The 26,446-nt window shown below is 40.2% G+C and overlaps 2 protein-coding genes and 1 long non-coding RNA gene across 3 annotated transcripts in view; 1 reads left to right on the top strand and 2 right to left on the bottom strand.

The window, feature by feature from the left end:
• Positions 1-4: 4 nt before the first annotated feature.
• Positions 5-7,643, top strand: LOC136427037 (germinal-center associated nuclear protein-like). Its single transcript, XM_066415755.1, has 12 exons — positions 5-112; positions 794-1,051; positions 1,641-1,802; positions 2,294-2,420; positions 2,796-2,897; positions 3,305-3,392; positions 3,747-3,931; positions 4,362-4,479; positions 4,806-4,897; positions 5,822-5,930; positions 6,869-7,019; positions 7,452-7,643. The coding sequence occupies exons 1-12, from the start codon at positions 44-46 to the stop codon at positions 7,641-7,643; spliced, it is 1,653 nt and encodes a 550-aa protein (XP_066271852.1). The 5' UTR covers positions 5-43.
• Positions 7,644-7,936: 293 nt separating this feature from the next.
• Positions 7,937-26,446, bottom strand: part of LOC136427036 (rho guanine nucleotide exchange factor 28-like) — an 88,902-nt gene continuing 70,392 nt past the window's right edge. The window contains exons 51-56 of the mRNA XM_066415754.1: positions 20,768-20,826; positions 18,953-19,000; positions 17,472-17,506; positions 11,560-11,674; positions 10,132-11,073; positions 7,937-9,355 (exon numbers count right to left, since the gene is read on the bottom strand). Of these exons, the coding sequence (XP_066271851.1) occupies positions 10,150-11,073; positions 11,560-11,674; positions 17,472-17,506; positions 18,953-19,000; positions 20,768-20,826 (1,181 nt within the window). The 3' untranslated portion in view covers positions 7,937-9,355; positions 10,132-10,149. The remainder of the gene's footprint in view (positions 9,356-10,131; positions 11,074-11,559; positions 11,675-17,471; positions 17,507-18,952; positions 19,001-20,767; positions 20,827-26,446) is intronic.
• LOC136428924 (uncharacterized) lies at positions 23,205-25,802 on the bottom strand. The gene is made up of 2 exons (XR_010754675.1): positions 24,491-25,802; positions 23,205-24,033 (listed from the first exon to the last, which is right to left on the bottom strand). It is a non-coding gene; the product is annotated as an uncharacterized lncRNA (long non-coding RNA).

Here is a 26,446-nt window from a genome sequence, read left to right as displayed (position 1 = left end):
GTTGTTAAAAGAAGAGGACACAGATGAAGTGGAGAGTAAACACATGTTACTGGGAACATCAGCTGTCATCCTGGCTCTGCCTCCCCCACCACTGGACCAGGACAGTCTGGAGGTGAGTTATCATCATGATCATAGTATTAGGCCACACCAATTTATTTTCTTGGTTAACGGAATAAAAAAGATATTTAAAAAATGCTGAATTGGAAAAACAACATGAAAACAGAATCTTAGAGAAATGTTTTTACTTTAAATTGGTGACCACAGTATCAGGGAGTGAACAGGGTCAGGTGCATTAAGTTTTCACCCCAGCCTTCTGTTTTCATGATTTTTTTTGGTTAGAATTTAAAAAAAAAATATGTTAACCAAGAAATTGAATTGGTGTGGCCTTATGGACAAAAATAGTTAGTGGAACTTGGACCATTTATAGAAATTACTACACGATATTCTGTATCACCCAAGGAATCATCATTCTCAAATGCATGCCTGACAGCGGACTTGCAGGAGGACTGGGAACGAGTATGACACTGTGTTGTATTTTTTTGATGTCATACCCACCCAAGAAAACACAGATGTCAATGCGAATACACCAGAAGTTGAGAAAATTTGGTGTCCTCAAGCAAAAGATTTTAAGAATTTTTTTACAGTGAAGCGCTGTGGAAGCCCATGGGATACAAGAGAAGCTTCTGAGATATGGTAGAATACTGAATGTCCAACGTGACATAAAGTTTCATTTCATCCAGGTATTTTAGACTCTAATGCAAAGCTAAACTCACCTGTTTATTGTACCCGATAGACATACTGGTTAGAGAGCCAGCTCAGACTGGTACGGCTCCTGCAAGCCAAGCCGCTCCACCCCAGCCTGCCCCTGCTGGTGCTGCCCCTGGGGTGGGGAGCAGACCCTGGGGAGCAGCCCCTGGGGTGGGGAACGGACCCAGGGGAGGACGTGCGAGCGTTCCTGGACGTGAGGGGGCTGACGGACGGGGAGCTGGTGTCAGACTGTCGAGTCGTGGACATCAGCGGGGACGTGGAAGATGAGGACACGTGCAGAAAGGTAATATAGCACTTTCTGTACCATTGTATAACTGTTATATAATAAATTCATATTTTTTCACAGGGACTTGATTTTGCAATAGAAGGACAATATGAACGATGAAGACTGCTGTCCCAAATGTGACTGAGTCTAAATCCCCAGCCTCCACTTCTCCAGTCATGAACCTTGATGGGGGGGGGACACAAGCTTAGTCATGTTTGGGACCGCATTCTTCACACTGCAGCAGTGACACTTACATGTAGCTGCAGCAGAAAGTAGAACCAGTCAATATTGCGTTCCAGGAACTTCAAGGTAATAGAGGCAGTCACCAAAATGTTGGCTAGGTATAAACACTAATGAATTGGTTGTATACAAAGAACAGAACTCACAATGACTGTACTGTATGCACTTCCAGTAACATAACAGTTTGCTGTGTTTACTAAATTAAATTTAACCCTCCAGGTGTCACAGGCCATTTAAAACAGCCCAATCCCTGTTGCTCAAATGTTAGAGACCCTGAGAGACTATGTAGAGAACAGCCTGGCTTCAGGCACTCACAATCTCACGCTGTAACTAAGAATATGCTTTCTGTTTCCCCTGTATGTTGCAGTTGTGTGAGGGTTTGAGCTGGCTGGGAGAGCGTGCCCCCCTCCCCCCATCGCTGGAGACTGAGACCCTGAGAGACTATGTAGAGAACAGTCTGGCGGGAGAGTTCTCCTCCGTTGTGTACCAGGACGCAGCTCAGAGGAGGAAGGCAGGGCTTCCACAACAGGTGAGCAGTCAATCTAATTTGTTCAGATCTCCTGCTCCTATTTTTCCAAAATTGAAATACACCAGTCCTGACCTCCCAATCAAGAAATTTGCACTCACTACTTTGGTATAAAACCCTGGAATGATGATGATGACTTTGGTACACAGTCATTCAATGATTTTATAGTATAGGAAAGTGTCCTAACTAGCCTTTACAAGCATCTTACAATGTGGTTACATGTACATTTTATCAATGCTGTAAAATTCTTCATTAGTTAATACGGGATGAGTTGGTTGTCTGCCATAGAATTATTTTCATGCTGTAAACTTGTCATTTTCTTATCTTGTGCTACTAAAATCTTTTCTGTGCACCTTAGTCTTTAGGTTGTTCCCAAAAAATAATTTGAGCCCTTGGTATGGATTTGTTGGTATTTTTTAATTCCATGTTGATTAATAAATGTCTGATAAATAAGCTGTAGAAAACTGCATGCACATCCATGTTGATTGTTGCAGACCCCCGGGCCTATCGTGTGCCTGTACAACAGTCTAGTGGAACACCTGGCCAGAGTGGCCAGCTCCAACAACCTCCAAGCCCTGTCATGGCCTGTCGCTGAGTTTGTCACGGCTGGACACAGAACAGGTACACACTGACTGTAAATTGTGTGTTGAAGGGTACCACCCAAATGAAGAGTATGACAAGCCTTAAAGCGGTTGGTGGATGTTCACACTTATTCAAGTCTGTATTTCAGTTGCTGTCTTATTAAAGTTTGTGGCAGAAAATAAAATTGGTTCGACAACCAGTCTGTGCAACTATAGGTTAAATAATTTCTTTCCTGCAAACTTAAAAAAAATGTCAATACACATGTACTGAACTCATGCGGACTAGACTATGCACACAAGTGTGAACACTCCCTGGAGCATTTTTTTCCTGTCGTATGTATTTTGTATTTCCATTTAATAGTTTGTAGTTATTTTTTTGTTGCATCATAAAGTTTCTGCTTCTGTCTCTCTCCAGACCTTCTCTCCCTGGAGTGGAACAGTGAGGCCCAGCTGACCCTGCTACAGGAGAGAATCCTGGCCCTACGGCTGCCCCCTGTCCCATACATGGATGCAGAGGGTAGGTGCCTCTCTCACAAACAAGCTGAAGTTAGAAATAAGTCAGTTTACGGTTTCAAGTGCACTGTGATGCTGTGATGTTTTGTGGGTGATATTTCAATAAGTTGAAAGCCCCTGGTAATGCACATGTACAATGCAGAATATAGCCAGGGGCCTTCAGCATTGACATAGTACTCACAATGCATCACAGTGCACAAGTGCTCTTCAAACAGTACGGTAGCTGAGTATTGTGCTTTCAGCCAAGGATTCATTAGTGGTACATGTTGTAATTTTGGATGTGTATGTTGCATGTATTAAAACAGTCTAAAACATCTTAAAAAATTGTACACGTATGTAAACATTCAGAAAAAAATGCCCCAAACACCCCACTTTTGTCTATTGTAAAAATTTGTGTTTCTGTGTTGACAGAGAGTTGGTCGTCGGTGTGTCAGTACTGTGCAGACTACGTCCTGTCACTACCTGCTGACTCCAAAGAGCAAACTGTGCTTCTGACAAGGTGAGCAACTTTCGAATATGCAACAAGTGCTTTTGAAAAAAAGCTGGTGTTTTCCACAGGTCGTGCAAATATTTGCAATTGCCGGGTTAAATCTGATTTGAATTTCATTTGTTGGTTGTCGGACATTTTCATGTAAAATCTTAACAAGCAGTCATCATGAAAACAGACAGTTCAACTGGCCAGGCAGGGAAAAGTTTAATCTGACTCAGTGTTGACTCCCTGAAATTGTGTGCACCAAAGTACAGACTTTCCACTCAGACTCTGATTTCATGTTGATCTTCCAATCTAACATTATTTTCCAAGCTCTGAGAACCATGAAATTAAATTGGTGTGGCCTAAGACCAAGATGTAAAGTAATCCCTTGCCTCTCCCCAGACTGCGGTGGCTGTTAGACCGAGTACAGACAGAGTTTGAGGACACGTGTTACCTGGACTACGATGTGCCCGACTGTGAACCCACGGCCTGCCACGTCCCCTGGACTCGCCTGGTGGAGATGTGTGTGAGCCACATGGTGCAGAGGCTGGACTGGGCAGGGGAAGGTATGATGGAGTCTGATCTCTCTTTATTCAGCTTTATTGTTTTACTGTTCAATTGATTAAGATACATGTACAGAGGCTGGACTGGGCAGGGGGAGGTATGATGGAGTCTGATTCTCTCTTTATTCAGCTTTATTGTTTTACTGTTCAATTGATTTAGATACATGTATAAGCTATATACATTGCTATATGAGGACAATACACATTGAAATGCATGGTGGTCAGAGAATGTATTTGTCCTATTTAAAGGCATGCATAAGCCAGATTGAAACAGTTTAGGTTGTCCAGTATATGTTTTTGTACTGTGTAAGGTGCTCTGAGATATGTAATGTGTTGTGCACAATACCAGTAATTGCTGCCTTATGTTCCACTTGTATTGTACTGTGGCAATAAAATTCCAAAGCAAATCTCTGCCATACTCTTGTTCCCCCAGATGGCAGTATGCTGACTGTACACTACCTCCCTGAGGAGCTGTCAGGCTTCACCCAGCCCACGGAGTGGAGAGTTGCAGTGGGAAACACTTCAGCTGAAGTCATGGAACAGCCACACAGGTAACTGGACTCGGGGATATTCTGTTATGCAGCCTTATCATTTGATATACAATGTTCGAAAGACTTGAAGTTTCCTTTAGAAGACAAATAGAGTCTGAGGTTAACCTCAGACTCTATTTAGAGAAACAATTGATTATTGTTGTTGTTGTTTCTCTAACTGGTTTCCCTGTTATTCTGGATGTGTTGTTTGCTTTTAGCAACAAAACAGGCTGTGAGAAAGAAACACCTGTGATCCAAGCCTTGAAGGCCTTTTATTAAAAATGTTGTATGTTCCAATGGTATGTGTTGTATCTCTAACTGGTCTCCCCGTTATTTGGTATTTGTAGTTTGGTTGTAGCAACACAACAGACTGTGAGGAAGAAACATCTGGAGCTGTCCAGAGTGCAGACCACAGATACTGAAACAGCAGACAGAACAGGTCAGTAAACTACTTCATCTTCTATCCCATTACGTTTGTTCAGTTACTTTTGCCCATTAAGTTTGTTTTGATTATATGATTATTTTACTCCTATGTTACTGCTTTGACCTCTGACCCTCTCATCATCATTTGTTTGCTTTTGTTTGATGATTTCAGTGCTATTGTTTGTTATATTGAGTTTGTTCTGTACTATTCCTATGTTTAATTATCATTTTATGACCTTTATTTATTATCTGTATGTAAGGGCTCCCTTGGAAATCAGCTGCTGAGTCAGCTGAAGGGACTACCCTAAAGATGAATAAATAGATAAATTAATATATCCCTTAGTTCAACTATTTGACCGTGGGGGCACCACAGAAGATCTGGCAACCAGTTTTCTCCACTCTTCGAGGTTTCATTCAGTGCCATGCCTGTCCATTCTCTGATATTTTCCTCCCATCTCTTCCATTGTTTAACCTCTCCTCCTTCCTCCTTGGATGGCTCCTTGCATGATAGCCTTGGCCTATCAGTTTTTTTTTTACTGTGATTAGGAGGTCTTTGTACGGACCAATGTTTTGTTTAACTGTATTTCGTACTTCAACATTTGAGATCCGGTCCCGTTATGTGATCCCTAGCCTACATGATGGTGTATATTCTAAATAGTAAGGTCTAAAAATTGATATGATTGGGCCCCAAAAGCATATTTTTTAATCAATCATAAATTCCCTTTCATCGATCCAACCTGATATAAAAAGCATCTGAGACGAAAGCTTGTGTATTACATAAAAATTCAGTAAACTGGTTTGAGATCACTTTCACTTGTTCACTGAGTGGTTCCACTGTCTCCCTGTTAGATGGGAAGCTGAATGTGTACTACATTACATCAGTAAACTGGTTCGAGGTCACTTTCACTTTTTCACTGTGGTTTTACTTTCTCTCTGTTAGATGGGAAGCTGAAGCTGGAGGACAAGTTGTCCCCTGCAGTGTCTTCCCTCATCAGGAAGGCCGAGGAACTCAGGAAGAAGATCGCCCAGGAAAGGGTCCAGACAAAAAGGTGATCTCAACATCCTGTGTGTAGCACTAAAAGCAGTATCTGCTGTGCTACATGTATGAGTCTATAATATGCCTGTTGTGTTAGGTCAACAAGACATAATCTTTTCATCTTGTGTTCAACAATAAAAGCAATGTTTGAAATGTTATGTCAGTAATGTGTGTAATAATATGCCTGTTGTAGCGACTCATATGAGACGTTTTCAGAAGTATAGCCTGGATGCCACACTGTTTTCAGGGCCTACACATGCCAGCGCCTCGGGTCTAGGGCCTACATCAAGTCAAAGTCAAAGTTCCTTCCCGCACCGATGGTGCATAGGGCGGCGCCCATCTCCGTTTCAGTAGCCCTTGGGCCACACTTTGTGCAATCACTACAGCAGGGGGCTAGTCCACTGGTAGTGGTGTGTTTAACTTCCATACTATTTCCCAAATGCTGAGTGCTAAGCAGAGAAATCAGTATGTACCATTTTTACAGTCTTTGGTATGACCCGGCCGGGGTTCGAACTCACGACCTACCGTATGCAAGGCGAACACTCTCCCCACTCGGCCATTGCACCGGTGACCTACATACACCCATGGAAATCTTACCTCAGAATATCTTTTGACAATTAATGTTTGCAGGGCCCATCCTTTGAGCCTCCCCAGGCCTTCCTAAAGGTACGGATAGTAGGATTTAGCAAAAATAATTCAGGTGAATAATTGGCTGAGAGAGTCCATCGGCAGTAAGGGTAACATTTCCACAGGCAAATGACACTCTATGGTGGCCAAACTCCCTGGCAAATTATTCTATTATGGCTAAATTTTATTTATTTTGCAACCAGCATCCTTTTGTCTGGTGGAGCCAACCTTATATACAAAGTAATTTGTTACCTTGATGGTATGATTTAAACCTTAGCCTTAACTGTACTACACTACTTGTCTAAAGAGCTGTTTTCTCCCCAGCTACGAAGACCAGCTGCAGGGTTATGTTGCAGATGGGCAGTACCACCATCAGCCACCAGGGGTCTCTCCTTTCAGTTCACCAGAGGACATGGCAGGTGGCATGTTGCACATGGTGAGGATCCTCCATTCTTATTTTCTTAAACTCACTCTGGTTATGCAGATTTGTTGATCAGAAGGCACAGTAGCCAGTTGTATAGAATCTATGGGATGATTTGGCCTACATGTATAAGTAGATCTTTACTTACACTCAGATTAGTCTATGTTTATACAGTCTCTAGCAGGCTGAGGTTAATGATCCTCTCCTGAGAGGAATACGATTTAGTAAAGCTAACACTTAGATGACTTAACTACAAGTCTGCTACCAAGTTTAAATCATCGAGGAGGGGGATACTTGTAGCCTAATTGGTGCAAATGAGGCTAGTATTGTCTTCTCCAGAGAATATTAATAGACAATACTTCAGGACTAATCTGTGCCAGCCTGGATGCCATTTTCCCCAGGCTAAATCTGTGCCACTACAGCATAAATATTGAACTCTAGTCTATTTCAGGGCTGAAAATCATGTTTTTAATGTAACCCTTTCAGAGAGAACCGTCACCAAGCCCCCCTGGCGCAGACCTCCTCAGCCTGACCACCCAGCGCAGAAGACTGTCTCTGGAGGAGAATCTAGAGGAGCTGCGATGGAGAATCGAAGCCGGAAAGAGAGACTTTCGGCTGTCAGAACTCAGACTCAACTCTCTGTTGGACATGGGGGACTTCCAAGCTAAACACTTCTAGTACTTCTGAAAATTAACCAGGTATAGGATTGTATCCCAGAGCTTTATAAAGAGTTTAGCGGCGAACGTAAATATTCCTAGTAATTTTTTCAAACTGGCGCCCGGCCTGGAAGTTTGCAGGAACGAAAAGTATGATAGAAACGACAATAAAACAGAGTAAAGATTAAAGACTAAAGCCTTGGGCTTCAGAAAGATATAGATTTAGCGTTATAGTTTCCGCAGCCAGAACTGTCATTACTTTGTTCTATGTAAAAATGTTCAGAAACAAATAAAAAGTACAGACACACAGAGAGATGAAATAAAGGTGGAATTTAATCAATCCAAGTTGTTGTCCTCTATGCGATTCCCTTTAGCACACAAGCAAATAATTACCTTGTAAATTACAATTATATCATACAGACTGGGAGCACCTATTGGTTTACTATTCACATGGAATGGTTCAGAGTTTACGTTGTTGCTGCCCACCGGTTCTGCTCTTGGCACTGGTGGTGAAGGAATACCTTAGCATCGCTCCAAGCTCTCAGATAATGGGTACAAGATTTCATAGCTACAAACTTTAAGGTATAATTTAAGACTAAGTTAAAGCACTTATTGTTTGTTTCTCGTCCTAGGGACTAGCGGTACGTGTATAATCATATAAATGTCTACATATCAAATCTTTGCATGTACATCGCTGCAAATAATGATGTTAAGATACATGTGTCTTCATGTCCTCTGTCCTATGAACCTAGGTCGTGGAAGCTAATTCTTGTCTCTACTCCGGTCATCAGAACAAACTACTAGTATACGAGTCCTGGGAAAATCTAATATAATTCCTGTGTATCCGATGTCGTTTATTAAAGACATGGCAACCAGTCAAAAATAAACCTTGACCAACTTTGGAAGCATTACAAGCCGAACACCTCAGTCTACTTGTCTTGGAGCGAATGTACACGTACATTTGGCAGCATATTATGAACTACAACTTCAACTAACACACTTTTCAGCAGCTTTAAGCATCTTTTTTACGCTACGAACTTGAAAGAAAAAAATTGCTCCTCAGTGTCTTTGCGGTGAAGTATTAAAAGTAAGTACAGTACATAATTTTGGTATCTATGGACCTATACTCTGTATCAAATCTTACTAAAGGGCACTTAGAAGTTCAACAGCACATGCTACGCATGTGATAATTGTATACTTGTGGTTCGCATATGGACATACCCAAACTTACAGAGGACATTATATGGTAATGAAATAGAACAACATATGCTGAAGTTTTGCTTTTGACAGACTAAATCCCGATAAATGATAACTTACGCATAAAAACTAGCCTCTGTATTCAGTTGTCATTACACTGGTTGACTTATAAGCTGAACTATAGGGCTTACAAACAATCTTACACAACAGAAATACAAACAATAATAAGGCAGGGACTGGCAATGATTTACATATCAAATCCAACAACGAAATCATATCAACATGAAATGGATATAGTAAAATACAATCAGTATAACTTTTAGACTATATAACTTCGAAATTATTTACATCTCTACAGAATATCACAACTCTAAGTGATTATTTGATACAATATCGGAGTAACACTAAGAAGCTTTTGCCATTTTTTATTTCGCTCTGGCCATACTACAAGCTTTGCATATCTCCAAAGACAGCAGAGCCCTCTAGCTGGTATGGTGCATATTGCAGGTGGATGCAACACTTGTCTGGCTGCAGATCCTGTGGAAACATTTGACATATTTATTGGCATGTGCTCAAGGAAATATGTAGTGTGCAGGTAGTTCTCAAATGTTACGCTGAAAAGCTGGACAACAGAAAGAATTTTGTCTGATCACAGTATCACAGTAGAGATTTTGATTACTATAATATGATAATGTAAGTCATGGGGAGACATAAACATATGTATTGGAAAGGAAATATGCAGTGTTCAGTGAGTTCTCAAATGTTGCACTGAAAAGCTGGACAACAGAAATAATTCTATCTTTGTATCACAGTAGATATATCAAGATTAGTCATTTCACTTTGAACTTCTTAGCCTGGATGCCAGACCCCCATCTCTAAAATATCTACACGATAGATACTTTAGTGATTGGGGGTCTGGCATCTAGGCTATGAACATAGACATGTACAACAGAAAGTACTTAGTCTTTGTATCACAGCTTTTAAGTCACTCACATGGAACATTTCTGAACGAAACATTACGAGAAGTTGAACCAAATTAACTGAGCAGCAAAAATTTATCAAGAAGACAGAATAGTCATGTGAGAGCCGCCACAATAGGCAACAGCCTGACTGAATCATGTTTCTACAGCCCTTCCAGGTCCCTAGAAGCTGACATCTAAGTCAGGAGAATACACCTTTTTCACGCTGCGGACATGATAGAATGAATACAGGGCCAATGAGTCAAACAAAAAGAAAATTATGTACTGATCTAGTTTTCCTATGGTTACTAACGAACCCAATAGGAGACTCCGAGAGGCAGGAGTTATACTTACATTCAAAAACGGCTTGTTTCAGAAATAGATGACTTTCTGTTCAGGCGAAGTTGGCGTCGTGACCGGTGGTTCCTCGTTGTTGTTGTGTGCGGGGGGGCTGTGCTGGTCGTAGTGCGAGTACGCAGGCAGGGAGTGAGTCCGACTGTGCGCCGCGACCGTCGTGCTAGAAACCAGCTTCCCCGGGATCACCTGTTGCTGGTGGGTGGGGGAGTGTCTTTGGGAGGACCCGGGGGGAGAGTTTCTCTGCGAGGGTCCCCGGTTAGGGCTTGTCTGCTGCGATGAGGAGTTCCCAGTGGAATGTAGGCTGGAACCGGAGCCCCCGGAGTGCAGGCTCGATCCTGAACCGCTGTTGGACAGTCTCTTTGGTATCATCTGCTGCTGTCCCGGGCTGATGCTTTGTTGCCGGACGTTGTTGTTGGTCACCTGCTGCTGCTGCTGGAGGTTGCTTGAACTCGCTAGCTTCAGCGGGAGCTGCTGCTTGAAGGGGGGGCTCTTGGGCCGTTGCCGTATTGCTTCCTGGTTGGTGGCGCTCATGAGATGCGGAGGCACTTCGTGGATTTGTTTGGAGCTCGTCTTGCGCGAGAGGGACGCCGTCGAGCTGTGCCTCTCTAAGGTACCCGGTGGGGTCTCGTTCGACAGTCCGCTGTCCGAGACAGGACTGGGGTAGAAGGCACTGGAAGAAGATCCCTCGTTGTCGCTCCCCTCGCCGGTAGTCCTGACAATCCAGATGTCCTCCTCGCCGTAGCTGGCGCTGGAGACCGATCGGTACTGCCCCTGGGCGTTGCCCATGTCCCTGGCGTGGTGCGCGTTGACCCGGAAGTGTTCTCTCTCGCGGAGGAACTCGGAGCGCTCCTGCTCGAGGGACTCCACCTCCTTCTGCAGCTCGCGCTCCTTGCGCTTCTGCTGCTTCTCCCACTGGTGACGCTCACGACTCCAGTGGTCCTGCGGGACAGAACACATGGATGAAGGTTAGACATTCAGATTATAAGATACGCCAACAGGTAATAAGATATGCTAAATGACAGCTACTCAAGCAACTGGATAAAATGTTTTTCAGACAGCATCTGCTGTCTTTGTCAGTGACTGCAGTACACGAAATCACTAGATAAGACATTCTCCTACGGTAGACAAGATACACTTTTGCTAACCCAATCAATCAATCAATCAATATCTAGAATACAAGTGATTCAGTAGGACAGTAAATGAATAACTTTCTTGCATATACTATATGATTCCCTTCATTGTTAAACAAAATTGGTAACAATAGGAACAGAGGATAAGGGCATAACAAATAATTCTTTTTTTCATATGTTTACTGTACATTAATTTGTGTAACATGTACACAGTATGAAACAGAATGAGACCAGTAGCCAACCTTGCTGACCAACATCACTATGGTTGGGAGAAGGTTGGGAGAATGCTCCTTACCTGGAGTTGTCTGAGTTCCTCCAGTTGTTTCTCCACGCTCCGTTTGCTCTCCTTCTCCTGGACCTGCTGGTACTTGGATATCCTCTCGTTCGCTTCCAGCAACTGGACCTTAAACCTACAGAAAACACAGGGTAACAACACTGTTATATCCTCTCGTTCGCTTCCAGCAACTGGACCTTAAACCTACAGAAAACACAAGGTAACACAACAGTTTGTACGGTTCTTAGTGGCAAATATGCTACATGTAGATGTTGGCACATCGGCAGCAAAATCCGTAGTGTGTTTTTTGGCACACTTTTAGACAGATTAGCCGAAGAGGCCTCGGTGGGCGTCACTCCACTGCCAGGAAAGGTTGTGTAAAGTGCCTTTCCCAAGGGCACAATGTCGGGGCATGGTGATCGAACCAGGTAACTATTGGTTCTGAGTCAAACGCTCTAACTGTTGTGCCACACCGACGCCACTACATAACGGTTACATCACTGCCAAGTGCTACCGATTGTTGTTCACCTTGTAGTGGCCCGTAGGGCAGCAAGGTTCCTTCCTGTTTCAGTAGCAGGGTACATTTTTACAGGGAGGGGTTGTTAGCAACTGTAACTTGTGCCCACAAAAGATGTAACGTAACATCACGGCAAAGTGCTCCCGGTTGTTGTTCACCTTGTAGGGCCCTAGTGGCATGTAGGCCAGCAAGTTTCCTTCCTGTTTCAGTATAGCAGGGTTCACTTTTTACAGTTTGTATCCCTTCCCCTTTAACGTGCTTGAGGTACCTCCTTGAACATTGCTTACAATTATGTTACCCTCTAGCAACTGAACCTTGTAATGACAGAAAACGCAGGGTAACATCATGGTTGCCTCAGTGCAAAGTGCTCCGGATGGTTTTTTAATACTAGTCCTGCACTGCCGCAGGCAAAAAAACATTGACACCAACGTAAACAAGGACTCGCTGGGATTATAGTACTGGTATGAATTCTGACATCTAAGCAAATGTTTTTCTCCTCACGTGAATGGAATGTCAACAAATACAACTCCCATGATAGTTCAGTCCGGAATGAAGCTAGTCTTATTCTTAACAAGAGTTCTACGACCTCATACCTTCGCTAAATGATTTTGACCTTTATGACTGACGTATTAGGAGTGTTTTTCATCAATCAAAAATCATACCAGTTGATCCTCCTCACCCAAATAACATAAGTTGTCCAAACCTCCTTGTTATGATTATGAGCTTAACAAAGAAGGTTATGCTAACATTTTTCATCAATAATGCAAATAAGCTCCTTATTAGCATAATTTGATTCAATGGTGTTCACATTCACACAACTTCTAAATGCAACAAGTATGAAATTGCCGTTATTTACTAGTATGGAATGATAGTAGTTTCTCATGAATTATGCAAATTAGGCCTACATTTGCATAATTTCTATCTATTGACATTCCTCTCTTCCTCAGTTACAAATGTCACATATTTGAATAGTCATATCATGGAACACAGCAGGTTTTTAAAATTGCCTCATTAATTATAATCTGATTTGCATAATTATCATCCAATCATACAAAGCATCACATAAGCTATCTACATACCAAAAATCATGACCATCCATCAAGCCCATCTCGAGTTATATTATTTTCTCATTAATTATGTAAATGAGGTTCTCATTTGCATAGCTGATATCTATTAATATTTCTCTCTTCCTCAGTTACATATGTCACATGTTTGCGAGTCCTATCATGGAAATTGATGAATGTATAAACTTTCCTCATTAAATATGCAAATTAGTTACTGATTTGCATAATAAGTATCCAATCATGTACATCATCGCTCAAGCTATGTACATGCAAAAAATCATGACCTTCCATCAAGCCCTTCTTGAGTTATTCCCTTTCAAAGTCTGAAGCAAAACCTACCCCTGCAGTTCCAAAAAAGTTGCTAGGGGGCCCAAACCTATACCACTTACTCTCTGCCCAACGAGCTATCTACCACTCAAAAATCAGTTCCATAGCATGTCCACAACACGAGATATCATAACAGGAAGTTCCGCTGCAGTACCGTAACAAGCCGATAGGGGGCCCAAAATCTAATCATTTTCAGGTTTCATCGAGACCTACCAACATACCAAATACCAAGACAATCCTTCCAAGAATTCTCGACTTATCGTGTTCACTAACAGACACACAGACATGCTCGGTATTCCCATGCTGTGGCACTGCATTAATGACTGTTCTTACTCATATAAGGCCGTGTATATCCAACTTTGGTCAAAATTTGTATGTTTCAGTCTTTTAATTGGTGTAAGGAGATATCTTTGTGGTTTGGTTTCACATGCTCCGAGTGGACTCTTCCAGGCTGGGAGTAGGTCAAAGTTGACGATTGTTTTCGTCTGTCAGCTGTTACGAGAGAACGAGCTGGTCAACTGTCTATTTTCTTTGCATGATTCTAAAGTAGACAGATGTGGCTTTCTGGTGCATAAGAATTTTGGGGGCTTGCAATTAAGGTGAATCCTTTTCTGAGCCCTTGTTTTAGTGCTTTAAAGCATTACTGCCTATATGGGCAAGTCTATCTCTTGTATCTGCCCTACAGCTGGCTGATAGCCAATTTGTCCCTGGCAGTAACTGACGTTTCCTGCCTGCCTCATGACCCCTCATGACCAACTTTGCACCCATTTACCCGTGTCAATATCCCCTGAAACAATACAGCCCACACGTCGCAACCAGAAAGCATAGTATGAGCATACAATCTAACACATTTTTACACTTTTCTCGTTAATTATGCAAAACACTTCGCCCAAAATCTAATCATCTTGAGATTTCCCACATACACACCGACACACCAAATACGACAACAAACCATCCAGGCGTTCTCGACTTATTCTGTTCACTAACAGACACACAGACAAGCATCATCGAATAACCTACTCGACGAAACCATTCGTCGCGAAGGTAATAACCTTCTCCCTGCTGCCTAACTCTGTAACCAATAGGGAATTGAGTGCCAAACGGCTACTTCAGAGTGCTAAAGGTTAAAAATGAGGAGGCCATCTGACCAAGGCTGTCTCCAGCTTAAGTTTTTTTTCTGTCCCACTCATTGTTTGGGATAGCCTGAGCCAAAAGCTTTGGAGAAGGTAGAGCCTGGAACTGGCAGGGGATGACACTCTGACTCTGAGGCTATGTTTGGGATGTTTTGTTAAACTTTTATTAAATCTGACATTTTAATCTAACAAAAATACAACTTCATCAGTTTCGTGTCATGCAGTTCTTTAGAACATACATTGTGTACAGGGTGAAATAATTGTTTTCGTCCCAACAAGCAGATATCCGTCCCAGGATGGAAGGACGGGTCCTGGAGACAGCCCTGCTTAAGTCTGGAGCAGCCCTTTGATTCCGAGTCTTAAGAAAAGATGTTGTTCCACTGACAGCTGGCCTTAAGACAGGAAATTTGTCCTGACAGGTTCGGAGGGGTTTAGCCAACAGGAGTCGGACGGTGACAGATGGGTCAGACTTTGGAACACAGATAGACAACACACTCAGATAGACCAGTGCTCAAATTTTGGGCAATAGGCGTACAGTCAAACCTGTACAAGTGGCTATCTCTACATAAGGACCACCTGTCCAATATGATCACTTCTTGAGACAAGAGACAAACAATTACTGTAAATGCAGAAATGTTTGTGGTGGTTTTATGTTCACGGTTTTTGCGGTGAACTCTTTACCGCAAACTTAAAAGCACAGCGAAAACCCGTTCCATTTTGTGACTGTAACGCTACTATTGTTTCAAACGCAAACTCAAAACCACCACTCCATTTTCTCCGTATACCGTGAAATTGAATCACCGCGAACATTTCTGCATCTACAGTATTGCTACTTTGTCGTAAATTTAAAAAAAAAACACGAAACCTTGTACCCAATATTTGTGTCATTTAAGCATCCGGCAAAGTTAGCCTGGAGCAATCCTAAGGTATTCCTTCACCACCAGTGCCAATAGCAGAACAGTAGGAACTCAAGGCCTGTCTCCATGCAGCTTTCATTTTTTCTCCATCCTACCCCTTGTTTGGCAGCCAGTGTTGTTAATTTCTGTTGTTGAATTTTCACCAATTTTTATGGCAATGCAAGAAGTTCAGATTTCTTGGACGAATGGGGAGAATTTTTTTTCCATCCCAACAAGCAACGTTCCGTCCAAGGATGGAGGGACGGGTCCTGGAAACAGCCCTAGCTAACTCTGACCATGGAGAGATGGGACTCCGAGGATTGCAGTGAAACACAAGAGGCGAGTTGCCCCTGAACCTTGACACATATTTTCTTACAGATACCCGGCCCTCGGATGCCCTTGCGTCTTGGAATGTTTTTGCGTAAGAAGCTTCGTTTGGGATTAATGTGACATATGAAAGCTGTGGCCAACCTAAACCAAGTTACAATGGACCTGCTAAACAAATGTACTGTATTACAGTGTACAAAGTACTGATCCAAATTTGTGGACTTATCTATAACATAGGCAGAAGAAACAGAGCTGTCTCCAGCTTTATTTTTTAATTCGTCCCAGTCATTCTTTGGGAGCCCATGTTGTTGATTTTCATAGTTTCATTTGTCATTTTAAGTTTACGAAAATAGACTTTTATCAAAATCATGTCATGAACTTCAGATTTTTTGACGGACAATGTGATTTATTTTCCGTCCCAACAAGAAAGTAGGTATAATCCTTCGGTTGTTCTCACCACATACTTGAGGAGTCAATAAACTAATAAACCAATGATGAGGTGATGATTTTTAATGGCTCATAAAGAAGTTTGGCTATTTCTAGTACACAGATGGTCCAAGGCCCAAACCAGAGTCCTGTAAGCAATCCTTCGGTTGTTCTCACCACATGCTTAAGGAGTCTATAAAACAATAAACCAATGACGAGGTGATAATTTTTGATGGTTCTTAATGAAGTTCAGTAATTTTTGCACAGATGGCCTAAGGCCCAAACCAGCCCTCAGCAATCCTTTGGTTGTTCTCACCACAATGATGAGATGATAATTTTTGATGGTTCTTAATTAAGTTGATCTTTGCGCAGATGGCCCAAGGACCAAACCAGAGTCCTGTCAACAATCCTTTGATTGTTCTCACCACGATGAGGTGATAATTTTTGATGTCTCTTTAAGAAGTTTGGCTATTTCTACACAGATGGCTCAAGGCCTAATCCAGAGTCTTGTCAGCGAAAACTTGTTTGTCCACAGAGACACATGAATCTCTTCTGAACAGCCCTTATAATAATAGTATTTACATGTGAACTTCACACTTCCCTGTTAGCACACAAGTTCTCACGGACAGCACTTGGATTTGGGGCTTGTGCAAACTTGACAGACAGCACAGCTGTGGGAGGGCAGGCCGACATATGGACCACAGGACTTCACAAGGAGGTGGGAAGAAGCCCTTGGAGGTGTCAATTCCAGGCAGCAAATTTCCCTCAGCAAATAAACCAGCCAGAATTACTTTGCCCCAGGAAACAACATAATCACAGAGACTTCAATCTCAATGGGGTACTTAACAGCAGCAGAAGCTGTTATTCTCTCCAAAGTCTAACATAATTATAATCGTAAGAACCTAGCAAACATTGTGATAGCCCAGTACAGTAATGATGTCCGTATTGGCTAATTCAAACAACCAAAAGTTACCAAAAGTAGAGACCCTAACATCATTCTGATTTAATACGTCTTTAACTATATTTGATAAGACTCAGGTCATTTTTTTAAAAAAAAACAGTGTTCTAATGATCTGAGATCTCTTTTCAAGTTAAAATTAGTTCAATGACCTCATGCCTCCTCAAAACAATTACTTTACATCTGCTTGGGGATTAGGTACACAAATATTCACTACAGGACTCCAGACAAGCAGTTTGCTTAATAGTAGAATAACTCAAGGAAGATAAGAAAAAAGATGCTCACCTTTCTAATGCAGTGTCTTGCTGCGAGATGGTGGACTGCAGGGATGAAGAGAGGGAAAGTCAAACCTACAGCACTTTCACTTCAAGTTACAAAACATTTTCAATTCTAGTCACAAAACACTGCATAAAGTAAGACAACCGTCAGAAGTAACCGCGAAAACAACCAGTCCTCAAAAGTAACTTGTTGCATATACATGTACAGAAGAAGTATCAGAAGAAAACAGCACTTTCTTCTTGGAGTTAATCTCGGAAACATGAAACGCTAGAACAGGAAATCCCCCTCTCCACACCAGTGATGCCCTTCAACATCTTATTTCCCCTGTCTTACTGTAAATCCATTTACTTTTGCAGTGGTTTTATTTTGCAGCAGGACGGATAAATAGGTTTTCGCTGTGTTTTAAGTTCGCAGTTGAAACAATCCTGTTGTACAGTAGTAATATACCTGAAACGAATATTTGTGGTGTGACGAATTCGCGGTGGAGAGGCCACAGCGAAAATAAAACCACCGCGAAAGTTTGAAGATTTACAGTACACCCCATGTCTTCCCACATCATGTCATCCCCCACAGACATCCAGCCTTATCTGTAGATTCGCCTTACTCCTGCTGCACAGCTGGCACACATGATGTACTCCTGCCTCAGGCACTGACCCAGCAAGGGATTAAAGTAACCCACTCCCCACACTGACACTTATCATATGAAGTTTCAGAGGACGGAAATTAACCTTCTTCCTGCTACCTAACCCTATAACTTCAAGTTATAGTAAAACTGATATAAAACTTGGGGCCAAACAGGTACTTCAGTGAGCTAAGGGTTAAATTATAGGATAAAATCTAAAACTATGTCACGTAATAATAAGTTACAGAGGAAGGAAATCAATTTAACCTTCTCCCTGCTGCCTAAAACTGTTTAATACCTGGAGAATTGGTAGCTTAACAGCTACTTCAGTGTGACATGGGTTATCTACCACTACATTTGTATGTCCCTCTATATTTTATCATGATGTTTCAGAGGAAGGAAATTAACCTTCTCCCTGCTGCCTAACACTGTAACCTATAGAGAATCGGTAGCAAAACAGTTCCTTCAGTGTGATAAGGGTTAAAGACGGGATTAACTCTACCACTGTGTCCCTCTACACTTTATCATATAAAGTTTCAGAGGAAGTAAATTATACCGAATTAATCTACCAGTATGTCCCTACAAACTTTATCATAGGAAGCTTCCAAGAAATACAGGATTGTTCTTTTTTTAAATCTACCAGTTTGTCCCTCTAAACTTTATCATAATTATGGAGCTTGCAAGGGAGGAAATTATACAAGAATCAGGATTATCTACCAGTACCTCGAGTCTAGACATTATCATATGACGTTTCAGAGGAAGTAAATTATACTGGATTAATCTACCAGTATGTCCCTACAAACTTTATCATGTTGACCTTTCCCGGGAAGGAAATTAAAACCGATAAAGTTCTCAAAGTTCTTACCTGGAGGCGGCACAAGTACTCGATCAAGTTGGTGACGGAGGAAATGTGCTGTGGGAACAAAAACTGAGGTTAGACACAGAAGCCAACAAAAACTATGTCTTCATTCTATGCTGTCCCTAGACCTATCACAGTATCAGCAAAAGCATTCTAAAGCATATACATAGCGACACCTAGCAAGCCAATACAGTTCATGTGTAATGCCGCTGCAATTCTCTAAACATCTTACCGGTATACAAAATCTACTTTGAAACAACTAAAAGCCATGCAACAAGGTGTTTTAGTTTTAAAAAAGATTTCATCAACATACAAACAAGCAAAACCTAAGCAGACTATATACCCTGAACACTCACATGTGTACAACAACAATATCTAAACTTCATACAACAAAAAAAAACTACTTTGAAACAATTCAAATCTATGAAACAAATCCTTTGAGTCTAAAAGAAAATCTTGATCAAGATACAACCAAAGCCTAAGCAAATACACCACAACACATTGATTGAATTAATCCAAGATAACCTAGCGAGCCAACACAGTACATGTGTACATCATAGCTTTTCTCTGAATCAAGTTACAGAAACTCTTTGAGACTTTCAAACAAATAGCTAAAAGAATTTGACTTTGAAAACTAAAATCTTCATCAACATACAACCAAAACCTAAGCAAATACACTACAACACATTGATTGAGATAACCTACATGTACATGTAGCAGGCCAACACAGTACAACTCACAGAAAATCTTTGAGACTTTCAAAGAAATTATAAGCTAAAAAGCATTTGACTGAAAAGAAAAATCTTAATCAACATACAACAAAACCTGTGCAGACTATATCCTCTGAACACTCATACTGAATCCCACGGAACACACAGTATTTCCTGGGCCTGCCACCACCAAGACCTTGCCTGTACTGTATGTACAAGTGTGGGGGCTGGGGTACTGGCAGGATGGGTACAGTTATAGCACCCCTCCAAATATGGTGGTGAGAGAATTAACAAGTCTGCCCAGCCCCTGGTCTCATGAGTTGGTAATGAGTTACAGACAGGACCGCTGCTGGGTCAATAGGACATGGGGGGAAGGTAAACTACTTGGGAGGCAAGGACAGGGATGTTGACAGGAGCACACAAGTGTAGTAACCCATCACTATACCCATTATACATGTGCATTCCCCATTATACAAGGTATTTCTCCTCCTGCCTCTTACAAAGTCTTGAAAAACTACACAGCACATTTTGGTTCCAGTGTTGAAGAGATAGACTGGTCAGTTGGTGGCGCATGAACCCCACAGTTACACTGTCGTTTTTAACAGTTAACTCATGTACTGGACAAGTAAAAGAAAGTTCTTTTCACAATAAGTCACTGGTTACTGATTCACAAACTCAAAGAAAGAGCTTCACACAAAGAAGTTAATAGCAAATCTTTCCTTAAGAAATGAACAAAGAAAAAGTGTACATGATATTTACACAACAGTTTGAAATGGTACAAAAAAAAAGAAGGCAGTATGTACTGTACCTGCAATTATATGCTTGGCCTAGAATTTCAGCTTTTGTGTGACACTGATCTCGATCTTATAAGGCTCACATCATATCCCTTTCTGCATTTCCTCTTTCCCCTAATACTGTTTAAAACATCTTACGTCAGCGTCTATAAAAATAGGAAAATTTATCCTCTCCTGAACTGAGAAGTTGTTTCGGAGTGACAGGTTGACACAACCCTGGTGCGAGTCTGTCACACGGCCAAGTGCAGCATACGCCATGCCAGCTTATCACCCCCACTAATGGTCTAGCCCACTGGGTCCCCACATCTGGTACTTACATCTGAGCTGGGTGGTACCAATGAGTACGGGGGTGGTGAGCCTCTTCCTGAGATGTCTCCTGGGAGGGAAGAGAAGAAAGTAAAGAGTCATGGATCATCAGTTTCCTGCTGTAACCAGTATTGTACATTGTCACATCCTGTCACACTCCCTGGTACATGTACAGGGCACCTGGAAGCTGTCTCTCTTCTAGGGTAACTCACACTGATGAATCACCAAGGAAAACCTTTCCCCCCCTAGACTTTCCTGCTAAAGATAGTCTCCAAGGTCTTCCAGGGCCAAAATCCCAATGGTTTCTGACTAGGCCATGATCTGAAGGGAATTGTGCCATCAGAGCTTGGCTGGCAGTAAGACATTAAATCACCATGACTTTGCCTTTACCCCTGAAAACCTGCTTGGAGATTAGTATAGACAATATTGTTCTTGTTTCCCTCCCCTTACAATTGTGGCCTAGAAAGTCAAATCTCTCTTTTCCAAGGTAAACTTAAGCTCGAGGATGAATCACCAACTGGAGGACAACCCACCATGACTTAATTCCTGCTAAAGATAGTCTCCAAGAAGGTCTCCAAAATCCCAACAGTTTCTGACTGCTGGCCAAGATCTGAAGGGGGTTGTATGGTCAAAGATCTTGGCTGGCACTCAGAAACCATCACGAATTTGCCCCCAAACATCTGCTTGGAGATTAGTTAAAGACAATTTACTTCTTCCTGTCTCCCTCCTTATATGGGGCCTGGAAGTTCTGTCTCTTCTAGTTCTAAGGCAACTCAGGGGTTGAATCACCAAGGACTAGACTCAATATCCATCCAGACATATAAAATATATATATATACTGTACAATCATATTATTGTTTCTTCCTGTATAATGGTTCCTGTTCCTACTTGTAACTTCCTTTATATCGATCTCAACATCATGTGCATTGTATAGGGCCTGGAAGTTCTCTTTCTTCTAAGAGAAAAAAATGGTTGAATCACCAAGGACTAGACTCCATCTCCCGACAGACTTGTTACTTAGCTTTCCTGCTAAAGACATGTTGTTTCTTCCTATAGAACTTAGTTCCTGTTCCTGCTTGTAACTTCCTTTATGATCATATCAAAGTCAACATCATGTAACATGACTAATGTAAAATTGTGGAGAACCAAAACTGGGACTAAGGACATGATTTCTGAGTTGAGGGGAGAGTCCTGTTGACTAAATTTAATGCCTGTCATTGTTACGTAATCATAATCACATTTTCGACTTGTTGAGATGAAAACTGGGCAAGGACACGCCTTCTCATCATTACATTTACATTTTACAAGTTGGGAAAAAAACAGACTAACGACTTCTTTCAAAATGAAAACTAAAACAAGCCCTTTTCTGTAGAGTGTGATCAGCTGTTTTAATTCTGCGTTAATTGTAGCTGGACCGCTCAACTTATTGATTTAAAATCAAAGGTAGAGTGTAATCATTGCATTATGTGTAAAATGTATTGGACCACCAAGTCTCTTATTTAGTATTTCCACGTAATATGTAGTGAGTTGTCCCCCTTAAAATATTCTCTTAAACCGTCATTAATTTTTTACTAAACAAATTACATGTACATTTCGTGTTCAATTGACCCAAACATGATGCAATGCTTTGTCTAGTCAAGCATCTTTCCAGCAGCCTGCTTCCAATTTCTACACTCCCAGGTATGTGACAATTAGGTCCCTACAGAAACATCCCTGTCGGGGGAATGCTCTGAATGCAGTTACACTACTAAAAATGGAAAAGAAATTTTTTCTTGTTTTTCTTCCACACAGAAAATTTGTCTTCCAAGAAGAAAATTTTTCTGTGTCCAAGAAACCGTTCTTGTCCATGGGGCAAGCAAATTTTTCTTGTTGCAATTTTTCTTGAATGTAGATTTGTTTTCTTATATTTCTTGCAGGAGTTGACTAAGTTACTTCTAGAATATTATTCTTGAAGAGCTCAAACTTTCTCACTTCAAGTTCAAAATTCTAACTGCACGGAAATTGTTTCTAACTTTCAAGATTGATTTTCTTACACCAAGATTTCTTTTCTTACTCCAAGTGAAAACATTTTTATTGGCTAGAAATGTTTTCTTACGTCCAAGATCTATTTTCTTACAACAAGAATACTTTTCTTACTTCAAGTGAAAACATTTTTAATGCCTAGAAATGTTTTCTTACTTCCAAGATCGATTTTCTTACAAGAATACTTTTCTTACTTCAGACGAAAACATTTTATTAGCTAGAATTTTTTTCTTACTTCTAAGATTAATATTCTTACACCAAGAATACTTTTCTCACTTCAAGGGTAAAGATTTTTATTGCCTAGAAATGTTTTCTTACTTCCAAGATCGATTTTCTTACAAGAATACTTTTCTTACTTCAAACGAAAACATTTTATTACCTAGAATTTTTTTCTTACTTCTAAGATTAATATTCTTACACCAAGAATACTTTTCTCACTTCAAGGGTAAAGATTTTTATTGCCTAGAAATGTTTTCTTACTTCCAAGATCAATGTTCTTACACCAAGAATACAATTCTTATTACCTAGAAATGTTTTCTTACTTTCAAGATTAATGTTCTTACACCAAGAATACAATTCTTATTGCCTAGAAATGTTTTCTTACTTTTAAGATTAATGTTCTTACACCAAGAATACAATTCTTATTGCCTAGAAATATTTTCTTACTTTCAAGATCAATGTTCTTACACCAAGAATACAATTCTTATTGCCTAGAAATGTTTTCTTACTTTCAAGATTAATGTTCTTACACCAAGAATACAATTCTTATTGCCTAGAAATGTTTTCTTACTTTCAAGATGAATGTTCTTACACCAAGAATATAATTCTTATAAGTTATTGCCAAGAAATGTTTTCTTACTTTCAAGATTAATTTTCTTACACCAAGAATACTTTTCTCACATCAAGAGTTATTATGAAAATAATATGTTCTTGATGGATTCATTTTTCTCTAAAATTGTACATTATCACAACAGGAACTTGACATTGACAATCTTTTACAGTACCTATTTTCTAAGAACTTAATAGTCACCTAGTTGATTCACAAATACAATTTTGCTGAGTACAGTAATAATAAAAATTACTGGTAGAACATAAGAAAGATTACAAACTGACATCTAACATGGCCGCCATATAAAATAATTACAGAATATCTTCAGAATCTGCTTTTTTCGTCTTGGTAGCCCGTTCAAAAGGAAAGATTTTCCATCCCAATACATGTTGCATTGTCACTGGCAGGGCTACAATCTTCCGACATCTGAAAAAAGAAAGACTATATCATCAATTTGTACTTTCAATGAAGTTGTAGCAGAGTTCATAAATTTGTTTGTACATTGGCTAAAGACTAAAAATCATTTACTAAGAAAAGAAGGTTCTTAACAATTACCTCATAAATATACATTGAAATTCTTTAAAACCTATCATTATACAAGTTTACCGTGCAGAAGCAGTACATTGCAAAGGACCACCCTGCAGTACAGAATGTGGTCTTCCAATGACCTTGAGGTCATCTGCAAATTAGGTCATTTGTTAGCAAAAAAATTGTTTTTCTTTAAATTAAATGAGCCAAAGCAGAAGCTACTAGTATACTCATCATGTTGCCTAATACTTGTTGCTTTAGATGGTTACAACTATCCAAGGTTACATTTATCAAGGATTTTAAAAATAGAACGAGTACATTTTTGTATAAACTGTTGGGGGAGGGGGGCACTGACCTTTTCCATGACTGCTTTCCACCGATTCTGTGCCAAACTTGGTTTCTGCATGCTGCAGCTGCTTGGTTCAGACCAAGATCTCCATTGTCTTCCTTGTTCCCTTGTACCTTGGTTCTGGCTTTGAAACTAACATGAGCTTTCAATTGATACAGGCAGATCCACAAGTCAGAGCAGCTGACCCATGGCTGCCTGCATGCAACTGAACTCATCTAACTGTCATTTCACTGATATGAATGAACCAATCAGGAGTTAGAAAAAGATCACATGACAAGTGTTATCATTGGTTGAATTATCTAGTAGTGGCATTTGCATCATTGATTCTTGCGTTCTTGCCACATCACAGACACCATATTTTGAGAAGTTTTTTTTTATGTACATCTAAAAAAATTTTTTAAAAGTTTGATATTCAAGCCAAGTTTAATATAGACTTTGAATTTTAAAGGCCATGTTCAATGTATCTTGTCAAGAAAAACAGGAATGGTCTTTCTCAAACTTTCTGGATACAAAAAAACAAGAACATTTAAGAATATCAATCTAAGCCATGACTTTGTCTTTCAATTTGAATATCCTAATTTTCTTGTATTTCTAGTATTATTTATATTACAAGAAAGGTAAGAACCAAGTTCTTCTATTTTCTAAACAATCCCCAAGAAAAACGAGAATTGCTCTTCTCAGAATTTCTAGATTATGAAAACAAGAATATTTCAGAAATTAACTCAATCGTTGGCTTTAGTTCAAGAAAGAGAAGAAGCCGTTGCTTGTATTTTCTTAACGATCACCAAGAAATACAAGAATTTTGTTTCTTGATATTGCTTGATAAAAAAAAAAGAAAAACAAGAATTGTCAAGAATGCAATTCTTACAATAACTTAATATTTTTTCATATCTCAAGAAAGGGAAGAAACCAATTCTTGTATTTTCTTAAACATTACCAAGAAAAACAAGAATCGCCTTTCTTGATCTTCTTAGATTAAAAAAACAAGACAAAATATAAGAAACCAATTCTTGTATTTCTTAAGAATTGAATTTGGTCAAGAATATGCAAGAATTTTTTTCTTGCATTCTCAGGATAAAAAAGAAAGTTTTGCTTTTATTTCTAGAAAATTCTTGTGCGTGAGAATCTTTCAGAAAAACTTTCTTCTCTAAAGAAAAATAAGAAAATTGTTCTTTGTGTGAGAACTGCCTGTTTTTGTGGTTTCTCGTTTTTCTTATTCTTTTTTCTTGATTTTCTTCCTGCAAGAATATTTTTCTCCATACAAGAATTGTCCATGGCATAAGCAAAACAAGAAAAAATATTTTTTGTAGTGTAGGCACTGCTAACATAACAACAACTTTTGCCTTTAGTCACAACTTACACAAGCTTAGTATCCGTACTGCTGACATGGGCAGGCACGTGATGATTACCATAAATTCATTAATTTTTGAGAGGATTCAATTTCACGGCAGAAGTGGAAAGGAGATTTTCATGTGTTTCAAGTTCGTATTTGAAACAATTCTGTGATACAGCAGTTACTGTAGATGCCTTGATTTTACAGAGGAATTAATTTCCCGGTAGAAGGGGAAGGAAGGTTTTCATGGTCTTTCAACTTTTTCGTATTTGAAACAATTCTGTAATACAGCAGTTAACTGTAGATGCCTTCATTTTCCAGAGGAATTAATTTCATGGTAGAAGGGGAAAGAAGGTTTTGGTGGCCTTTCAAGTTCACGTTTGAAACAATTCTGCAGTACATATTAGGTAGTTAATAGTAAAGTTTACAAATGAATGTTTGCAGTGTCATGAGTTTGCAGTGGAGAGGGTGCTAAAAAAAAATTAAGCCACTGCGAAAATTTTTAAGATTTACAGTAGACAGGCACATGCTGACTATGATCATACTTTCGCATTCTTGGAAGCTGAGTTTGTCCTTCAGATTTCGTCACCAGGGAGATGTGATAGTCATCAACATTGCACAGCAAAAAG

This window comes from Branchiostoma lanceolatum, chromosome 2 (assembly GCF_035083965.1).
Source record: "Branchiostoma lanceolatum isolate klBraLanc5 chromosome 2, klBraLanc5.hap2, whole genome shotgun sequence".
Lineage (NCBI taxonomy): Eukaryota > Metazoa > Chordata > Leptocardii > Amphioxiformes > Branchiostomatidae > Branchiostoma > Branchiostoma lanceolatum.
Note: the sequence above shows the minus strand (reverse complement) of the source record. Positions and strands in the feature narration are given on the sequence as shown.